At 56.4% G+C, this 12,288-nt stretch overlaps 1 protein-coding gene across 1 annotated transcript in view; it reads left to right on the forward strand.

Annotated features, from left to right (window-relative positions):
- The first annotated feature begins 1,947 nt into the window (after positions 1-1,947).
- Positions 1,948-12,288, forward strand: part of PTK7 (protein tyrosine kinase 7 (inactive)) — a 25,211-nt gene continuing 14,870 nt past the window's right edge. Inside the window, exons 1-13 of the mRNA XM_023764129.1 lie at positions 1,948-2,002; positions 2,557-2,844; positions 3,319-3,421; positions 3,796-3,986; positions 4,081-4,231; positions 5,420-5,568; positions 5,808-6,074; positions 9,786-9,919; positions 10,055-10,190; positions 10,332-10,451; positions 11,750-11,899; positions 12,018-12,168; positions 12,266-12,287. Of these exons, the coding sequence (XP_023619897.1) occupies positions 1,948-2,002; positions 2,557-2,844; positions 3,319-3,421; positions 3,796-3,986; positions 4,081-4,231; positions 5,420-5,568; positions 5,808-6,074; positions 9,786-9,919; positions 10,055-10,190; positions 10,332-10,451; positions 11,750-11,899; positions 12,018-12,168; positions 12,266-12,287 (1,917 nt within the window). The remainder of the gene's footprint in view (positions 2,003-2,556; positions 2,845-3,318; positions 3,422-3,795; positions 3,987-4,080; positions 4,232-5,419; positions 5,569-5,807; positions 6,075-9,785; positions 9,920-10,054; positions 10,191-10,331; positions 10,452-11,749; positions 11,900-12,017; positions 12,169-12,265; position 12,288) is intronic.

A 12,288-nucleotide genomic window follows, 5' to 3' on the forward strand; every position in this document is an offset into this window, starting at 1 on the left:
AGGCCCTATCGAGGGGGCGCAGGGGGCTCTGAGTGGCAGTCTGGGAATGCAGCATCTCTCACCACAGCCACGGGGCAGCCCCAGCCCCAGGAGGGGATGCTGGAGGCCAGGCTGGGTCCCCTCTGAGTCAGGCCATTTCTTCTCCCAGCTCAGGTTTCTGTGGCCACTGGTCTGTGGTTCCTGCAGCCCATGGCCCTGCATCCCACCCATCCAGCTTCTCTGCTGTGGCCGCTCCGGCCCGTCCAGGATCTGGGAGCGGTCTGGGCCCTGGGTGGGGGTGGGGGGGTGGGAGGAGCGTTCTCATGTTCTCAAAATGCAAGACCTTGGGCAGGAAGGGTGATCGCGGTAGTAATAATGGCAGCTGCCACTTACCAAGGTGGCTCTGTCCGAGGCACTTCTGCGCCAGGAAAGACACACAAAGTGTGAGGGTCAGGCTTTGAGCTGCACCTGTCTGATTCCAAACCTTAACTAACGCTCCTTCCTCTGCTCCCCTGTGTGGTGAGACCCCGGGCTCCGCACGGTGTCTGGAGTAGCTGAGTGCAGAAGTGGGGGTTCACCTATGCTTCGAGGCAGGTCATCTCTCTTTGGCCTTCGACAAGCATCCTGGAGTTCGGGGTCTGTGGTCCCAAGATTGTGGCGAGTCACGCTCCAAGAGGCCCTAGTGGGCCTTTGTGTCATAGAGGCGGTCAGGGAGGGCTCAGGAGCCGCCATGTTTGCCATCTCTTCCTTTGAGGTCACCTCAGTTCACCCAGTCGTCAGCTGAGCGCCTTTGTGTGCCTGGCTTTTGTCTGCAAGCGGTGTGTCCACCTCTCTCCCTGGCCGTGGGGAGTGAGAGGATCGTTGTGGGATCAGATACTTCCAGGGTTAGTTTTCAATTCCTGGGCGGGGCTGGGCAAAGTGTGGGGCTCCGGTCCTGGTCCTGGCTCTGCCACAATTACCTGTCTGATCTTGGGTAAGCGCCTTCATCTCCCTGGACCTCAGTTTACCCATCTGTACTACAAAGGGATTGTACCAAGTTGCCCAGCAGGGGGAGGGCCACACTCCCATGCAGTGTTTGGAAGTGAGTGGTGGGTGTTGGGTTGTCAGGGTGCGTGGGGGTGCTTAGTGCCCAGGGAGCCGATTGGTTAACTTGCAAAGGGGGTGTGATAGCCCAGCATGGTGGGTGGGGATTGTCCCATGTAGAGAGCCAGCAGGACCCCATTGAGAAGTCATGGGGGTGCTCTGAGCCGTTTCCAGCCCCGGGCATCGTGTGGCCTGGCCCCTCTGGGAATGTTGGGGGATGGAAAGACCAACACCAGGGGCAGCTGCTCATCTGGGCCCAGCCCTGTGGGGTCTGAAATCAGCTTCTAGCTGTTTGGGAGGGAATGGGCAGGACCCACTAGCCTCCTTGTTCTAATTGCCATTGTGGGGCCCAGCTTGGCCAGAGGCAGAGCCTGCTGCTTCAGGTAGCAGCCCCAGGTGGTCCACTCCCTCTTCCTGGAGGGGCAGCACGTCCCCCTCTGCTGTCACCCACCCCCGGCTGGTCTTCCCGGCCCAGCAGCTTTGGGCCTCTGCAGGGAGCGCACGTGGGCCAGGAACAAAGCCCAGTGTGTTATTCCTGCTGCTGTAACCATGCCACCTGCCTGGCCCTGCCCTCCGCCTCGCAGACCCATCTGCTGCTCAGCACGGGCTCCTCACTCTTCCCTTTGTTCTCACTGGCTGTGGTTCACCTTGGTGGCGGGCCCCCCTTCTCTGAGGGGCCCGGGGCCAGCACTGAGCTGTAGCCGTGCAGGAAGGGGAATGGATTCCAGTGAAAGCCTGGACCCACTTGGCTGTGCTCTCAGCTTAGCACGGGAAATCCAGCCTTGGTCACACATGGGTTCTTAGGGGTAGAGGGGGAGTGAGGGGGTGGCCCTGGCATGTCTTTGGGAATAGCCCGAGTTCTAGGGAGTATTGGCTTCTCCCGTGATGGGGCGGGTTCTCCCGGAGAAGCCCCGGGACACGGGGCTGCGGAGTCCTGTGGGTGGGATTCAAAGCTCCCTCCCTGACCCGTGGACCCCCAGTCATCCTTGGAAGATGCTCTTTGGATCATGATCTAATTTAAATTTGCTCAGCATCCTGGATGCTGAAGGCAGTGAGGAGGGTTGCCTGCTAATGTCCCCTGTTTCCCAGCCCAGCATCAAGACCTCCTATGATCTGGTCCCCAGGTCCGGGGCCCCTTCCTCTGGGTGGCCATCAGCACCCCCACCCAACCCTTGGGCTTCCTCCCTCTCCTGTGCTCTGGAGCCCCTGACTGCCCACACCGCTCGCCATGAATCTCGCTGTGGCCTGTGGAATTGCCCTGTGCCCCCTTCAGACGGGCCTCCCGTGGAGCACCCAGCACAGTTTAAAAGCTCCTCATTGGACACTTGGGAACTGTGGTCTCATGAGCCTTCCCACCTGCACTATTGGACGTTGGACGCCGCCTGTGTACACAGCCCCTTTTCCCTCCTGTGCATAAGGGGCGAGGGGCGACCTGTGTGAGGACAGTGGCTGCAGCTCCTCTTGACCCTGCCTGTCCCTTGTCCCCCTCTGCAGGCGCCCAGGCAGCCATCGTCTTCATCAAGGAGCCGACCTCCCAGGATGCCCTGCAGGGGCGCCGGGCGCTGCTCCGCTGTGAGGTCGAGGCCTCAGGCTCGGTGCACGTGTACTGGCTGCTGGACGGGGCCCCTGTCCAGGACACCGAGCGGCGTTTCGCCCAGGGCAGCAGCCTGAGCTTCGCGGCTGTGGACCGGCTGCAGGACTCAGGAGCCTTCCAGTGCGTGGCTCGGGACAAGGCCACTGGAGAGGAGGCCCGCAGTGCCAACGCCTCCTTCAACATCAAATGTGAGAGCCGGGCTGTGCCCGCCCCCCGCCAGGCCCTCAACTCCTGAGCCCTGCAGGACCCTCCTTGCCTTCAGCTTCTCCCATTTCCAGCTGAATAGGGCAGCCGATGGCAGTGGTCAGCTCTTTCTGCACCATGGATCAGGGAAGATAAAAATTCTAATTTTTCCAAGCCCCCCCCCCCACCCCCGTCCCACCCCAGAGTCTTGGACCATTGATCTGGTGGACGCTTTTACAAATGGCAAGAACAGTGAGGCAGAGTGGCCAAGTGTCAGGCTTGACCTGCCAGGGACTAGCAGGCGCTCGGTCTCCGGTGGCCCGTCTGCAGCCCCAGCCTCAGCGTCACAGGGCTTCCCGGCACTGTCTTTTGGCTCAAAGCCTCCGGGTTCCACCGTTTTCTGCGTGTCCTCCTTCGCTCTGCCCTCCCACGCTTGCTCTGCTCTGCCCCTCACTGTGCAACCATGGCCTCTGCCGCAGGGATTGAGACCGGCCCTGTGGTCCTGAAGCACCCGGCCTCGGAAGCTGAGATCCAGCCCCAGACCCAGGTCACTCTGCGCTGTCACATTGACGGGCACCCCCGGTAAGGAGCCGGCTCTGAGGATGGGGGTGGGGAGGGTTGTTCTAGGCAGGGTGTTCCCCCAAATCTTGGACTCGATTCAGATGCATTTCTCTTCATTCTGGAACAACCCCTGCCCCCACGCTGCTCCGCACCAGCCCCTGGTGACCCAAAGGCCAACATTGTGTGCGGAGCGATCCTGGGTTCTGGGAGCTGAGAGATCTGGAATCTCAACATGATTCTGCCCCTAAATTGCTGTGTGCCCTTGTGCTGTGTGTCCAGGCCTGTTTCCCCACTTGCAAATTGAGGGGTCTCGCCCTGACCCTCTGATTCTGTATCCCACCCACCGGGCCCCCGAATACCCCTGCCTCCCTGTTGCTGACCCCCTCGCCCCACAGGCCCACCTACCAGTGGTTCCGGGATGGGAGCCCCCTCTCCGAGGGTCAGAGCAACCACACGGTCAGCAGCAAGGAGCGGAACCTGAGCCTCCGGCCGGCCGGCCCTGAGCACAGTGGCGTCTACTCCTGCTGCGCCCACAATGCCTTTGGCCAGACCTGCAGCAGCCAGAACTTTACCTTGAGCATTGCTGGTGAGCCTGGGCTGGGGATGGAGAGGTGGAGGGCCGGGATGAGAGGGGCCGACTCACCTGCTGTTCACGTGCTGCCCGTGCCTCTCCCCCCAAGATGAGAGCTTTGCCAGGGTGGTGCTGGCGCCCGAGGACGTGGTAGTGGCGAGGAACGAGGAGGCAATGTTCCACTGTCAGTTCTCAGCCGAGCCACCCCCGAGCCTGCAGTGGGTCTTTGAGGATGACACTCCCATCACTAACCGCAGCCGGTAAGGGGCCCTCCGGAACGGTGGTGCGGGTTGCGTATTCTCTAAAAGGGGATGCGGATCGTATCACAGACGTCTTACTTCAGTACATGTGTTACTCCAGAATTCCGGCAGGTGGCAGTACAGTGTCTTGTAGTCACTAAATGAGTCCAACAAAGGGAAGTCTCGGGGATGAGCATCTTTCTCTAGTTCCCACAAGGGCAGTGTATGAGCTGAGCTAGCAGTGGCTCTGCTTCGACCCATGTGGGTCTTCTGCCATCAGGGGTGGAGACCCAGGGATGGAGGGACACGGGATCTGGGTGATCACAGTCTGGATAGGATGGCAAAGGCACCTTTACACACTCACATACAGGACACACAGGCACACACATGCATGTGTTTTGGAGGAAGCAAACACTTCTAGAAGGTGCTGGGAGAGGCCAGCTCTTTTATAGGGACTTGTGTCCTCACCCAAGCCCCGTGAAAACAGAAAGCACCTTTGTGGTGCCAGGTGTGGCCATGGTTCTTAGGGTGTGGCTCCCTAGGCTCGGGACTTGGATACCACCTGGCTTCAGCCGCGAGGGCATCATCAGTTCATCTGGTGTGGCCGAGGGGCTTCTGACTGCTGGACTGGGTGCCTGACTGGCAGCTGATCTTTTTTTTTTAATATATATTTTATTGATTTTTTACAGAGAGGAAGGGAGAGGGATAGAGAGTTAGAAACATCGATGAGAGAGAAGCTTCGATCAGCTGCCTCCTGCACACCCCCCACTGGGGATGTGCCCGCAACCAAGGTACATGCCCTTGACCGGAATCGAACCTGGGACCCTTCAGTCCCCAGGCCGACGCTCTATCCACTGAGCCAAACCGACTAGGGCGTGGCAGCTTATCTTGACCCCGCAGCAAGGCGGCCCCTCTGTCCCCACAGTTGCACGCTGCCATTGCTCGCTCTCACGTAAACACTGCTGCTCGCATTGCCACTCCGAAAGCCAAGTCTCCTGTAGTTGGAACACACGCCTGCGCATGTACATGAATGGGTGCACACATGCACATGTACACACACACACACACTCACACACACTCACATGATGTGTTGGCTTCCTTCTCTGCCCTGTTCCTGGCTGATACCTTCCTACATCTCCAACCATCACCTTACCCTCTAGAAGGCGGCCTGTGGGCCACTTCTTCAGTCAGCTCTCTCTCCCCCTCCAGCCCCCCACACCTCCGCAGAGCCACGGTGTTTGCCAACGGGTCCCTGCTGCTGACCCAGGTCCGGCCGCGCAATGCCGGGGTGTACCGCTGCATAGGCCAGGGCCAGAGGGGCCCGCCCGTCGTCCTGGAGGCCTCACTGCACCTGGCAGGTGGGTCTCGGTCTCGGGTGCCGAGGTGGGGGCTGCCTTCAAAATGGTTGGCATGTAGAGATTTAGGTTCCTGTTTCCATTCAGAGAACAGCTCGGAGGACAGGGGGAGGACGAGGATGCTGAAGATTATTATAGGGAGAGTTTGTGTGGGAAAGGGCCAGAGTGTGCGGTGGGAGGACATCAGGTACCCTGAGACCCACTGTAACAGGGCTGTTTCCCTCCCGTGCACATCCCTGCAGAAATTGAAGACATGCCTCCATTTGAACCCCGGGTGTTCACAGCGGGCAGCGAGGAGCGTGTGGCCTGCCTGCCCCCCCAGGGTCTGCCGGAGCCCAGCATGTGGTGGGAGCACGCAGGAGTCCGGCTGCCCACGCACGGCAGAGTCTACCAGAAGGGCCGCGAGCTGGTGTTCGCCAGTATCGCCGAGAGTGATGCCGGTGTCTACACCTGCCACGCAGCCAACCTGGCTGGTCAGCGGCGACAGGATGTCAACATCACCGTGGCCAGTGAGCACCCGTGCCTTGAAGGCGGACGGGAGGTGGAGGGCCCAGGGCCGAGGGGGTCTTGGGCTCTGGGTGTGATGGATAGCTTCGTTGGTGCTCACCAAGGCCCTCTCAGCTCTGGGCCCTGCAGGCTTGGAAATCACTCAGCTGCTGGGAGGTGATGTTGGAGCCAGGCACGGAGGCTGGGGTGGCAGCCCTCTCAGAAAAGTGGTCCCCTGGCTCCAGAGGAAAGAGCAATGGAATGGAGTCCTAGAGACCCAGGTCCCATTCTGTCCCCGGTGCACGGAGTAACCATGCGTAGCGAATCACCCACCTTGCCAGGTCTCTGTCTCCTCATCCATAAAATGGGGCTCATAACTCACCTACCCTACAAGATGGTCGGAAAGATGAATGAAATAGATTGAAAAATAATTTCCTTTTGGGGAAGGTGATGGTGATAATTATTTTATTTGTTGTTATACTTTCCAGATTTCTACAATGAACGTATTACTTACAAAATAAGAGCAGGGAATAGCATTAACTCTTACACTGAACAGGCTGAAAGTGCATATGATAAAGACCGAGATGCCCTTGCTACAGGCATAGAGATTTATTTGTTTACTTTTTCCTTTATATCATGCCTGTTCCAAACCTTTGTGATAGTATAAAAGGATACACAAGACAAACTCTTACGTACATACACATACACACAAGTTTGCAACCTGCTGCTTCCACTTATGTCTACATCTTTTTAAGTGAGTAAATTTCAAAAATTCAAAAAGATTTTGAATATGGAAAGTACTTTGTTAATTTGAAGTTGTCACAACACTAATCCAGTTAAAATACTGAAACTTCAGAGTCCTGCTGTCCTGTGCTCAAGTACCTGGTTCAGGGGGCAGCCGCCGCACACAGGTAACGCATGCAGCACAGAGGGCACTCAGGACACTCCCAGCGGCGTGCAGACACATGCGAGCAGCTGCAGCCAGCCTTTCTCCAGTCTGGGTCTGTGGGTCATGTTTTTCTTTGGGCGCACTTTTTAAAAAACATATTTTTATTGATTTCAGAGAGGAAGGGAGAAGGGGAGAGAGATAGAAACATCAGTGATGAGAGAGAATCATTGATAGGCTGCCTCCTGCATGCTCCCTGTGGGGGATTGAGCCCGCAACCCAGGCATGTGCCCTTGATCAGAATTGAACCCAGGATCGTTCAGTCCACAGGCCGATGTTCTATCCACTGAGCCAACCCAGTTAGGGCTGGGCATTTTAAGAAATGCAGCCCTGGCTGGTGTGGCTCAGTTGACTGAGCATGTCCCATGCAGCAAATGGTTGCTGGTTTGATTTCCGGTCAGAGCACATGCCCAGGTGGCCGGCTTGATCCCTAGTAGGGGGCAAGAAGAAGGCAGATGATGGATGTTTCTCTCTCTCTCTCTCCCTCTCCCTCTCCCTTTCTCTCTCAAATCAATAAAACACATTAAAAAAAAATAAAAATGCAGAATCTGGGAGCCCATCCCAGATCTCATGACCCAGACTCTGTGGGGGTGGGCCCAGGTGGAGAGTTTAACAGGTGCTGCAGGTGCTGGGTAGCATGCCACAGGTGGGGAGGCCAGCTTTGATCAGCCGTTCGGCCGGCACTGCCTGAGCCAGGCCTTGAGTCCTGCGCTGCACTCTGAGGAGGAGGCCTGTGAAGTGAGACGTGCGTGACACTCAGGGCTGGGTGAGGTGGGGAGGGTGGAGGCTAGAGTTGGGAGAAGGGAGAGCTCCGTGACTGCATTCCGTCAACAGATTTATTGAGTGTGTTCATCGTGCTAGGCACTGTTCCCAGTCCTGGGAATGCAGCAGTGAACAAAGCAGACAAAATTCCCCCTCCTTCTGGAGCTCGTAGTCTGATAGAAGCAACAAAGCAAACAAGAAAAACAATTGAATGGACAAATAGGTAATTTTAGGCGGCAATGGAGCCATGAAGAAAAATAAAATAGGGTGACAGAGAGACACGAGGGCCAGGGGGAGTTTAGGGAGAACTTCTCCAGAGGGTGGCATTTGAGCTGATACTTAAATTAAGGAGGGAGCCACGTGGATAGGTCCTGAGACAGAAATGGGCTTGAATGTTGGAGGGACAGCAGTAGCCTGAGTGGCTGGAGTTGAATAAGTGGTGGTGAGTGTGGTTGAGGTTGGGAGATGGAGACTAGATCACGTGGGGCCATGCAAGAATATAGGCTTGTGCCGGCCAGTGTGGCTCAGTGGCCGAGCATTGATCCCTGCACCAGGAGGTGGCCGCTTCAACTCTGGGTCAGGCCATATGCCTGGGTTGCAGGCTTGATCCCCAGTAGTGGGCGTGCAGGGGGCAACCAATTGATGCTTCTACCTCTCCCTCTCCCTCGCTCTCTAAAGTCAATAAAAATAAAACATTAAAAAAAAGAATGTAGGCTTATATTCCAAGTCTATCAGTTATCTATTGCTGCCTAACAGATGACTCCATAACCAGTGGCTTGAAACAGTAGACATTGTTGCACTTAAGATTCTCTGGATGGGGTTCACCTGGGACGCTCCTCAGCCCCAGTGCCGCTGGCTGGGCTCGTTGGCATTTGCAATCAGCTGATGGGTCAGCTGGCGGCGGGCTCACCTGTCTGGCAGGTGGTATTGCGCAGGGCATGTCCGTTCTCTTCCCCTCGGCTGCTCTGGCAGGCTAGCTCGGGCTTCCTCGCAGGAAGGCTGGGCTCAGAAGGCGCACAGTGTCACTCCCACTGTTGGACAAGGCAGGCCACCCAGACTCCAGGAAGTAGGGGAACAGGCGGAGGGGAAGTGGCGACATTACGGTACAAAGAGACCGAAGGGACGGGAGGGCTGTTTACACCCATCTCTGCAAAGTCTCTCACACCACGTCAGGGCGGGAAGTCCTTGCAGGGTGTCGAGTTGGAGAGTGACATTTTCCAAAGGTCACACTGGCTGTTCTGAGAAGGCTAGAATGTTAGGGACAAGAGTCAAAGCGGGGAGACCAGTTAAATGACTGTAATTGTCTAGGGGACGGGTTCAAGGGGCTGGAACAGGGGTGGTGGAGGTGAGGTCAAACTCAGCATTTTGGAGCTAAGGTAGAATGGGCTGTGTAGAATAAGTGTGAGGGGGTGGGAGTGGAGAGAAGTCAAGGCTAGGTTTTTGACTTCTGCAGTTGCTGGAGAGTGGCTATATTTACTGAGGTGGGGAAATGGGGGTGAGCAGGTTTTGGGGAAATCGGGTGTTCTTTGCACATCTGAAGTTTGGCTTTGCAAGTCTGAAGTTCATGGGGGGGCGGTCAGGCAGTCAGGGTACACGTGTGAGAGTCATCCACTCATAGGGTGTTGAAGGCCGTGGACTGGATGAGATCATTCAGGGAGTGAGTATGGCGCCAACAGAACAGAGAGCTGAGGCGTTCTAGTGTCACAAAGAGCAAGGACTTTGGAGTCATACAGACAAGAGTTTTCAGTCCTGTCTCTGTCGTGTTTTAGCAAATCGCCTTGAACCCCTGTCTTAGCTGTAAATGGGTAAAGAAATCCATACCTTGGGCGTTCATTGTGATCGTTAACCAGGACAACGTTCAAAAAGTGCTGGCACGTCGGCCACCGCTAAGGATCAGTGCTGCAGTTAATAGACGGGGGCGCTGAACTCAGGGCCTGATGTGGTGGTAGGATTTCTTGGGGTTGGATCCTTTGGTTTTGCGGACGTGGTATCATCAGCCTTCGCCGTTTCCTCCCTGTCCCTGTAGCTGTGCCCACGTGGCTGAAGAAGCCCGAGGACAGCCAGCTGGAGGAGGGCAAGCCGGGCTACTTGCATTGCCTGACGCAGGCCACACCGAAGCCCACAGTCATCTGGTACAGAAACCAGATGCTCATCTCGGAGGTGAGGGTGAGGCTGGCTCGGGGGGTGGGGTGGACCCCCTCCCGCCGCTCCCTGGAGGTCCCCTCCACGTTGCTCTTTCCCGAGGCTCTCCTCGGGGCCGCGTGGTGGGGGTTCAGGCCAAGGCTTGTGTTGCAGGACTCTCGGTTCGAGGTCTCCAAGAACGGGACCCTGCGCATCAACAGCGTGGAGGTGTACGACGGGACCTGGTACCGCTGCGTGAGCAGCACCCCAGCCGGCAGCATTGAGGCCCAAGCCCGTGTGCAAGTGCTGGGTGAGCTGGCGTGCGGGGGAGAGCGCCCGGCCTGGTGGGCGGCAGAGGAACGGGAAGGAGCAGCAGGTCTAGGACCTTCAGGCCTGTCTAGCTGCCTCAGTGCCTCCTTTCCACCCACCTGCCCTCCCTCTGCTGAAACAGAAAAGCTCAAGTTCACACCACCGCCCCGGCCGCAGCAGTGCATGGAGTTTGACAAGGAGGCCACGGTGCCCTGCTCAGCCACAGGCAGAGAGAAGCCCACGATTAAGTGGGTACGAGCAGGTCAGTACCGTGTGAGCCTGGGGCAGGGGGGAGTGAGCAGGCAGGACCGTCTAGTGGGCAGATGTGTTGATGTCTGAGGGCCAGCTGAGTGCCCAGCATCATGTCAGGAACGGTGGGGACAGACAAGCAATGTAGGGCAGATTGTAGTCCCGTTAGGAAGAGAAAAGCCAGATACAAAAGAGGCCAGATTATACTGTTAGCACCTGAGACGCGTCAGGACAGTGATTGATTGGGCCAGACAGCACTGTCATGCCCTTCCTTGTCCCTTTTCAAAATCGTCATCCTTTTTGACATAAAAAGCAACCTGGGCTCCTTTAGAAAATATCAGGAGAAAAAAAATACACAATCCCACCATCCATTATCTGTGGGTGTGTGCCCTTTTTCTTTTTCTATGCATATCTTTGTTTTTACAAAGCTATTCTATTCACTTATTAAACTTGTCATACTTACTATATAAAAATAGAAGATGCAAATAACTATGCAACCTTGTATTCCTTTTTAACTAACAGTATGAAGCATCGCCCCATCGTTTTATACATGAACATTGGCTTTGATGAGTGCGATAATATTCCAGTAATTGGATTCACTATAATTTACTTAAATATTCTCTAAATGTTGGAGATTTGGGTTGCTAATCATCCTTCCTCCATCCCTCCCCTCCTCCTCCCTCTCTGTCTTTCTCTTTCTCTTTTTATTGCTGCAATAAACATCTTGAAGCCAAAGTTTTTTCTGGATTTGGGTTTATTTCCTTTGGGAAAGATTCCCAGAAATGGAATAATTATGTATAAAAGGGTATGCACGTTTTTACAACCCTTGGTGCGTGTAGCCAAATTGTTTTTTAAAGGGCTGGACCAGTTTTCACATTCCCGTGAGCAGTGAGAGTTAGAGAGGAGGGTGTCGGTTTTGAGGAGGAAGTGGGTCTCAGTTCAGGTGGTCTGGGGCCTTTCCTGTCGTGTGGCTCACAGTGGATCTGAAGCCTGGGGTGGCGGCAGAGAGCGGGGGTGGGCTCCAGGAGGGAGGAGTGGCGGGCAGTGAGGTGACAACAAGGCAGATTCGATGCCCAATCAGAAGTGCAGTTTGGCAGAAGTGGAATGTTACACAGGCAACAGATGGAGGTGAGGATGAAAAATTGAAAAAGGAATAGATAATGGGGGGTTCTCGATGCCTGGCTCGAGTTTGGGCTTTGTCTGTAGGTACTCAGGAGTGATGACATGGTTTTGAGTAGATGCGAGTGACTGAGGGCATTGCCACCATGTAGCTCTGGTCAGTCCCATAACCTCCCTTCGTTGCCCCTGCAGATGGGAGCAGCCTCCCAGAGTGGGTGACCGACAACGCTGGGACGCTGCACTTCTCCAGGGTGACCCGCGATGATGCCGGCAACTACACTTGTATTGCCTCCAACGGGCTGCAGGGCCAGATCCGTGCCCACGTGCAGCTTACCGTGGCAGGTGCGACGGTGGCAGGGCCTTGGGACTGGGGCTGGCAGGCCCCGTGTGGCAGCAGCCTGCATCCTGCCAGCCCCAGTGCTCACGGCTCCCTGCCCCTCGCGGGGCTCTTCCCATCCAGTTTTCATCACCTTCAAGGTCGAGCCGGAGCGCACAACCGTGTACCAGGGCCACACGGCTCTGCTGCGGTGCGAGGCCCAGGGGGACCCCAAGCCGCTCATCCAGTGGAAGGGCAAAGACCGCATCCTGGACCCGACCAAGCTGGGACCTCGGTAGGGCCGTCTCCCTCCCACACTCACCCCTCCTCTCCGCCGCCCGGTCTCCCGGCAGCCGGCGAGGCGGGCAGTGCTGTGGCTTCTCTCCTGGCAGGATGCACATCTTCCAGAACGGCT

Source organism: Myotis lucifugus, unplaced genomic scaffold (assembly GCF_000147115.1).
Source record: "Myotis lucifugus unplaced genomic scaffold, Myoluc2.0 scaffold_318, whole genome shotgun sequence".
In the NCBI taxonomy this organism is placed as follows: domain Eukaryota; kingdom Metazoa; phylum Chordata; class Mammalia; order Chiroptera; family Vespertilionidae; genus Myotis; species Myotis lucifugus.